Genomic DNA, 8,760 nt, shown 5'->3' with positions numbered 1-8,760 from the left:
ATAAACCACTGGCCAGACTTATCCAAAAGAAAAGAGAAAGGACCCAAATTAATAAAATTATGAATGAAAGGGGGCAGATCAAGACTAACACCAAGGAAATAGAAACAATCATTAGAAATTATTATCAACAACTCTATGCCAATAAACTGAGCAATCTGGATGAAATGGAGGCCTTCCTGGAAACCTATAAGCTGCCAAAACTGAAACAGGAAGAAATTGACAACCTGAATAGGCCAATAACCAGTAACGAGATTGAAGCAGTGATCAAAAACCTCCCAAAAAACAAGAGTCCAGGGCCTGATGGATTCCCTGGGGAATTCTACCGAACATTCAAAGAAGAAATAATACGTATTCTACTGAAGCTGTTTCAAAAAATAGAAACAGAAGGAAAACTTCCAAACTCATTCTGTGAGGCCAGCATTACCTTAATCCCCAAACCAGGCAAAGACCCCATCAAAAAGGAGAATTTCAGGGGCACCTGGGTGGCTCAGTCGTTAAGCGTCTGCCTTCTGCTCAGGTCAGGATCCCAGGGTCCTGGGATCGAGCCCCACATCGGGCTCCCTGCTCAGCGGAAAGCCTGCTTCTCCTTCTCCCACTCCCCCTGCCTGTGTTCCCTCTCTCGCTGTGTCTCTCTGTCAAATAAATAAATAAAATCTTTAAAAAAAAAAAAAAAGGAGAATTTCAGACTGATATCCCTGATGAATATGGATTCCAAAATCCTCAACAAAATCCTAGCTAATAGGATCCAACAATACATTAAAAGGATCATCCACCACGACCAAGTGGGATTTATCTCCGAGATGCAAGGGTGGTTCAACATTCGCAAATCAATCAATGTGATAGAACACATTAATAAGAGGAGGGAGAAGAACCATATGGTCCTCTCAGTTGATGCAGAAAAAGCATTTGACAAAATACAACATCCTCTCCTGATTAAAGCTCTTCAGAGTATAGGGATAGAAGGGACACTCCTCAAGTTCATAAAATCCATCTATGAAAAACCCACAGCAAATATCATCCTCAATGGGGAAAAGCTGAGAGTCTTTCCCTTAAGATCAGGAACATGTCAAGGGTGCCCACTCTCGCCACTATTGTTCAACATAGTACGAGAAGTCCTAGCAACAGCAGTCAGAAAACAAAAAGAAATAAAAGGTATTCAAATTAGCAAAGAAGTCAAACTCTCTCTTTTTGCAGATGACATGATACTTTATGTGGAAAGCCCAAAAGGCTCCACCCCCAAATTACTAGAACTCATACAGCAATTCAGTAATGTGGCAGGATACAAAATCAATGCACAGAAATCAGTTATTTTCTTATACACTAACAACGCAACTGTAGAAAGAGAAATTAGAGAAATGATTCCATTTACAATAGCACCAAAAACCATAAGATCCCTCGGAAGAAACCTAACCAAAGAGGTAAAGGATCTATACTCTAGGAACTACGGAACACTCATGAATGAAATTGAAGAAGACACAAAAACATGGAAAAACATTCCATGCTCATGGATTGGAAGAATAAACATTGTTAAAATGTCTATGCTACCCAGAGCAATCTATACTTTCAGTGCCATCCCAATCAAAATTCCAATGACATTTTTCAAAGTGCTGGAACAAACAATCCTAAAATTTGTATGGAATCAGAAAAGATCCTGAATCGCCAAGGAAATGTTGAAAAAGAAAAACAAAGCTGGGGGCATCACGTTGCCTGATTTCAAGCTATATTACAGAGCTGTGATCACCAAGACAGCATGGTACTGTCACAAAAACAGACATATAGACCAATGGAACAGAACAGAGAGCCCACATATGGACACTCAACTCTATGGTCAAATAATCTTTGACAAAGCAGGAAAAAACATGCAATGGAAAAAAGACAGTCTCTTCAATAAATGGTGCTTGGAAAATTGGACAGCCACATGCAGAAGAATGAAACTCGACCATTCTCTAACACCATACACAAAGATAAACTCAAAGTGGATGAAAGACCTCAATGTGAGACAGGAATCCATCAAAATCCTAGAGGAGAACATAGGCAGTAACCTCTTTGACATCGGCCACAGCAACTTCTTTCAAGATACATCTCCAAAAGCTAGTGAAACAAAAGAAAAATGAACTTTTGGGACTTCATCAAGATAAAAAACTTCTGCACAACAAAGGAAAAAGTCAACTAAACAAAGAGGCAACCCACAGAATGGGAGAAGATATTTGCAAATGACGCCACAGATAAAGGGCTGGTATCCAAGATCTATAAAGAACTTCTCAAACTCAACACCCAAAAAACAAATAATCAAGTCAAAAAGTGGGCAGAAGATATGAAAAGACATTTTTCTGAAGAATACATACAAATGGTTAACAGACACATGAAAAAATGTTCATCATCATTAGCCATCAGGGAAATTCAAATCAAAACCACATTGAGATACCACCTTACACCAGTTAGAATGGCAAAAATGGACAGGGAAAGAAACCACAAATGTTGCAGAGGTTGTGGAGAAAGGGGAACCCTATTACACTGTTGGTGGGAATGCAAGTTGATACAGCCACTTTGGAAAACAGTGTGGCGGTTCCTCAAAAAGTTAAAAATAGAGCTACCCTATGACCCAGCAATTGCACTACTATTTACCCCAAGGACACAGATGTAGTGAAAAGAAGGGCCATATGCACCCCAACATTCATAGCAGCAATGTCCGCAATAGCCAAACTGTGGAAAGAGCCAAGATGCCCTTCAACAGGTGAATGGATAAAGAAGATGTGGTCCACATATACAATGGAATATTACTCAGCCATCAGAAAGGATGAATACCCAACTTTTACATCAACATGAATGGGACTGGAGGAGATGATGCTAAGTGAAATTAGTCAAGCAGAGAAAGTCAATTATCATATGGTTTCACTTATTTGTGGAACATAAGGAATAGCATGGAGGACATGAGGAGAAGGAAGGGAAAAATGAAGGGGGGGGAATTGGAGGGAGAGATGAACCGTGAGAGACTATGGACCTGAGAAACAAACAGGGTTTTAGAGGGGAGGGGGGAGGGAGGATTGGTTAGCCCGGTGATGGGTATTCAGGAGGGCATGTACTGCATGGAGCACTGGGTGTTATACGAAAACAATGGATCATGGATCACCACATCAAAATTAATGATGTATTGTATAGTGACTAACATAACATAATAAAATTAAAAAAGAAAAAGAAAAAAAAATAAAGCTTAAACCCAGCAGGAGAAGAGAAATAACAAAGATCAGAGCAGAAATCAATGAAATAAAAACCAAAAGAACAGAACAGATCAACGAAACTGGGAGTTGGTTCTTTGAAAGAATTCGTAAGTTTGATAAACCCCTGGCCAGACTTACCAAAAAGAAAAATGACCCAAATAAATAAAATCATGAATGAAAGAGGAGAGATCACAACCAACACCAAAGAAATACAAACAATTACAAGAACATATTATGAGCAACTATATGCCAGCAAATTCCACAATCTGGAAGAAATGGGTGCATTCCTAGAGATGTATAAACTACCAAAACTGAACCAGGAAGAAACAGAAAACCTTAACAGAGCCATAACCACTAAGGAAACTGAAACAGTAATCAAAAATCTCCTAACAAACAAGAGGCCAGGGCCAGATGGCTTCCCAGGGAAATTGTACCAAATATTTAAAGAAGAATTAATACCTATTCTTCTGAAACTGTTCCAAAAAAATAGAAATGGAAGGAAAACTTCCAAACTCATTTTATGAGGCCAGCATTACCTTGATCCCCAAACCAGACAAAGACCCCATCAAAAAGGAGAATTACAGACCAATATCCCTGATGAACATGGATGCAAAAATTCTCACCAAAATATTAGCCAGTAGGATCCAACAGTACATTTAAATGATCATTCACCACGACCAAGTGGGATTTATCCCTGGGCTGCAAGGTTGGTTCAACATCCACAAATCAATCAACGTGATACAATACGTTAATAAAAAAAGAACAAGAACCATATGATCCTCTCAATAGATGCAGAAAAAGCATTTGACAAAGTACAGCATCCTTTCTTGATCAAAACTCTTTACAGTGTAGGGATAGAGGGTACATACCTTAATATCATAAAAGCCATCTTTGGAAAGCCCACAGTGAATATCATTCTCAATGGGGAAAAACTGAGAGCTTTCTTCCTAAGGTCAGGAACATGGCAGGGATGTCCACTATCACCCCTGCTGTTCAACATAGTACTAGAAGTCCTAGCCACAGCAACCAGACAACAAAAAGAAATCAAAGGCATCCAGATTGGCAAAGAAGAAGTCAAACTCTCACTCTTTGCAGATGATATGATACTTTATGTGGAAAACCCAAAAGACTCCACTCCAAAACTGCTAGAACTCATATAGGAATTCAGTAAAGTGGCAGGATATAAAATCAGTGCACAGAAATCAGTGGCATTCCTATACACCAACAACAAGACAGAAGAAAGAGAAATTAAGGAGTCGATCCCATTTACAATCGCACCCAAAACCATAATATACCTAGGAATAAGTCTAACCAAAGAGGCAAAGAATCTGTACTCAGAAAACTGTAAAATACTCATGAAAGAAATTGAGGAAGACACAAAGAAATGGAAAAATGTTCCATGCTCATGGATTGGAAGAACAAATATTGTGAAGATGTCAGTGCTACCTAGAGCAATCTACACATTTAATGCAATGCCTATCAAAATACCATCCACTTTTTTCAAAGAAATGGAACAAATAATCCTAAAATTTGTATGGAACCAGAAAAGACCCCAAATAGCCAGAGGAATGTTGAAAAAGAAAACCAAAGCTGGGGGCACCACAATGCCTGACTTCCAGCTCTATTACAAAGCTCTCATCATCAAGACAGTATGGTATTGGCACAAAAACAGACACACAGATCAATGGAACAGAATAGAGAGCCCAGAAATGGATCCTCAACTCTATGGTCAACTAATCCTCGACAAAGCAGGAAAGAATGTCCAATGGAAAAAAGACAGTCTCTTCCACAAATGGTGTTGGGAAAATTGGACAGCCACATGCTGAAGAATGAAATTGGACCATTTCCTTACACCACACACAAAAACAGACTCAAAACGGATGAAAGACCTAAATGTGAGACAGGAGTCCATCAAAATCCTAAAGGAGAACACAGGCAGCAACCTCTTCGACCTCAGCCGCAGCAACTTCTTCCTAGAAACATCGCCAAAGGCAAGGGAAGCAAGGGCAAAAATGAACTATTGGGACTTCATCAAGATAAAAAGCTTTTGGGGCGCCTGGGTGGCTCAGTCGTTGGGCGTCTGCCTTCGGCTCAGGTCATGATCCCAGGGTCCTGGGATCGAGCCCCGCATTGGGCTCCCTGCTCGACGGGAAGCCTGCTTCTCCCTCTCCTACTCCCCCTGCTTCTGTTCCCTCTCTCGCTGTGTCTCTCTCTGTCAAATAAATAAATAAAATCTTTAAAAAAAAAAAGATAAAAAGCTTTTGCACAGCAAAGGAAACAGTCAAGAAAACCAAAAGACAACTGACAGAATGGGGGAAGATATTTGCAAATGACATATCAGATAAAGGGCTAGTATCCAAATGTATACAGAACTTATGAAACTTAACACCCAAAGAACAAATGATCCAATCAAGAAATGGGCAGAAGACATGAACAGACATTTCTCCAAAGAAGACATCCAAATGGCCAACAGACACATGAAAAAGCGCTCAACATCGCTCAGCATCAGGGAAATCTAAATCAAAACTTCAATGAGATACCACCTCACACCAGTCAGAATGGCTTAAATTAACAAGTCAGGAAATGACAGATGTTGGCAGGGATGCAGAGAAAGGCGAACCCTCCTACGCTGTTGGTGGGAATGCAAGCTGGTGCAGCCACTCTGGAAAACAGAATGGAGGTTCCCCAAAAAGTTGAAAATAGAGCTACCCTACGACCCAGCAATTGCACCACTATTTACCCCAAAGATACAAATGTAGGGATCCGAAGAGGTACATGCACCCTGATGTTTATAGCAGCAATGTCCATAATAGCCAAACTATGGAAAGAGCCAAGATGTCCATCGACAGATGAATGGATAAAGAAGATATGGTGTATATATACAATGGAATATTATGCAGCCATCAAAAAAACCTGAAATCTTGCCATTTGCAATGATGTGGATGGAACTAGAGGGTATTATGCTAAGCGAAATAAGTCAATCAGAGAAAGACAAGTATCATATGATCTCACTGATATGAGGAATTCTTAATCTCAGGAAACTGAGGGTTGCTGGAGTGGCGGGGGGGGGGAGGGCTGGGGTGGCTGGGTGATGGACACTGGGGAGGGTATGTGCTATGGTGAGTGCTGTGAATTGTGTAAGACTGTTGAATCACAGACCTGTACCTCTGAAACAAATAATGCATATGTTAAAAAAAAAAAGAAGATAGCAGGAGGGGAAGAATGAAGGGGGGAAATCGGTGGGGGAGACGAACCATGAGAGACTATGGTCTCTGAGAAAGAAAATGAGGGTTCCAGAGGGGAGGGGGGTGGGGGGATGGGTTAGCCTGGTGATGGGTATTAAAAGGGCACGTACTGAATGGAGCACTGGGTGTTATACACAAACAATGAATCATGGAACACTACATCAAAAACTAATGATGTAATAATGTATGGTGATTAACATAACATAATAAAATTTTTTTTAAAAAACTACCATATAATCCAGCAATTCCACTTCTCAGAATAGCTGCACCCACATGATCATGGCAGTGTTATTTAAAATAGCCAAGATATAGAAACATATCTTGTTATATGTTATAAAGAAATTAGTGTGTGTGTTTGTATACAAAATAGACTACTGTATACCATAAAAGAGAAGGAAGGCCTGCCAATTGTGACAACATGGAATGACCTTGAAGACAAGATGCTAAGTGAAGTCAGTCAGACAAATAGCATATGATCTGGAACCTAAAACAACAACTCAGAGGAAAGGACATCCAACTGGTGGTTACCATAGGTAGGGAGAATTGGAGGAAGATGGTCAAAAGGTACAAACTTCGAGTTGTAAGACAAGTACGTACCAGGAATTTAATGTACAGCATAAGGACCATAGACAACACTGCTGTATGGAACATATCAAAGTTGTTAGTAGTAAATCCTAAGAGTTCTCATCGCAAAGGAAAGATGGATGTTAATTACACTTCAGTAATCATTTGACAGCATATGTAAGTCAAATTGTGCTGTGCACTGCACATTCCATGGTGCTACATCTCACTCCTAGCTCCATAAAACTGGGAAACAGTAAAGAAATTGTTACTAAGAGTAGTACCCATTCATATTTTAAAGGGAAAAATAAGAACTCACCCAAGAAGGGATCCTGTCTCACCTTGAGCCAATCCAGGACCCTGTAGATCTCGATTAAGTAATCACCAGCCACTGCTTTCCCCCCGCTAGCTCTGCAGGAAATCCCGTCTGATGTGCTAAGCCCTCTTCTCTCTCTCGGGAGGGGGCATTAACCCTGAGTACCCTTGCACGTCTGATTGAAACTGGACTGTTTCCCCCCTCAGGAGCATTCATCCCTCGGTGCAACGAGGAGGGCTATTACAAAGCCACACAATGCCACGGCAGCACTGGGCAGTGCTGGTGTGTGGATAAATACGGCAACGAGCTGGCCGGCTCCAGGAAACAGGGCGCCGTGAGCTGCGGTGAGTAGGGCCCTCTGCGTCAGCCCCACAGTGACCTCTGTTGACTGGCAGGTGTTGACCGTATAAAGATCTGGGCAGAAGAATCTTGAGACGTATCTGTGGTCTACAGTGAACAAGTTTACAGTGGAGACGCATTCACCCTGAAATCACATGAGATTAGGCGTAGCTAGCTTTATGAGTGGCAGGAACTCCCTGTGACTGGGGGATTGGATCACATTTTTTGACAAAGAATGACTTCGATAAACCTCCCAAGGTTCCACCAAAAAGGCAGAAGCATCTCCAGACCTCCGGGGTTCACAAAGCTTTCAGCCTGTGCCATGTTGACGAACCCCATCCAGGCAGAGATGCTCCAATATTCAGAGAGTAAATTGCATGCCCTCTCCCTACACTTAAGTCACATGAAAAGGAACCACTCCGATGGTCCAGAGGTATAAGCAGCAACTAACCTCCCATCTTTTCTTCCTTCTTCTTCTTTCAGAAGAGGAGCAGGAGACTTCAGGGGATTTTGGCAGTGGCGGCTCTGTGGTCCTGCTAGATGACCTAGAGGACGAGCGGGAGCTGGGACCAAAGGACACATTGGGGAAGCTGAGGGTGCACACCCGGGCAGTGACAGAGGATGATGAGGATGAGGACGACGACAAAGAGGACGAGGTGGGCTACATATGGTAGTCCCCACGAGGAAGAGGACACGAGGTTTGCACAGAATTGCAAATCACTTCCTACTCCTGCATTTGTATCTAAGACTCCACAGCACCAAGGCCTCTTCTCCATTGTTGCTCTCTGTACCTGACCCGAGGTTTGGAAGACCACTCCTTGTCCCCAGAGCATTCTGGTCTTGCATACAGTTGTGTGGGAAGAAGGGTGTTGTGTTTTGTTTTTTTAGACAGGGAAGCGGCTGGCTCAATTAAAGCCTCCTTCCCTCCCGTGAGATTTTTGCAATGAGCATGTGATGTATGTGGGATTCTGACTGTGCAGGGAGCCCCCACCTTGTAAACGTCCAAGATGCTTTTCGATTACCCACACCAGTGGTCATTCCAGCATGGTTCCCGGCCTTACGGTGTCTAAGTGCTTTTCTT

General features: G+C 41.8%; 1 protein-coding gene across 1 annotated transcript in view; it reads left to right on the top strand.

Moving 5' to 3' along the window:
* SPOCK1 (SPARC (osteonectin), cwcv and kazal like domains proteoglycan 1) overlaps positions 1 to 8,353 on the top strand; it is a 529,851-nt gene extending 521,498 nt beyond the window's left edge. Inside the window, exons 9-10 of the mRNA XM_021701920.1 lie at positions 7,547 to 7,684; positions 8,163 to 8,353. Of these exons, the coding sequence (XP_021557595.1) occupies positions 7,547 to 7,684; positions 8,163 to 8,353 (329 nt within the window). The remainder of the gene's footprint in view (positions 1 to 7,546; positions 7,685 to 8,162) is intronic.
* Positions 8,354 to 8,760: the final 407 nt, after the last annotated feature.

The sequence above is a fragment of the Neomonachus schauinslandi genome, chromosome 7 (assembly GCF_002201575.2).
Source record: "Neomonachus schauinslandi chromosome 7, ASM220157v2, whole genome shotgun sequence".
Classification (NCBI taxonomy): Eukaryota; Metazoa; Chordata; class Mammalia; order Carnivora; family Phocidae; genus Neomonachus; species Neomonachus schauinslandi.
This window is presented reverse-complemented; position numbering and strand designations above follow the sequence as displayed.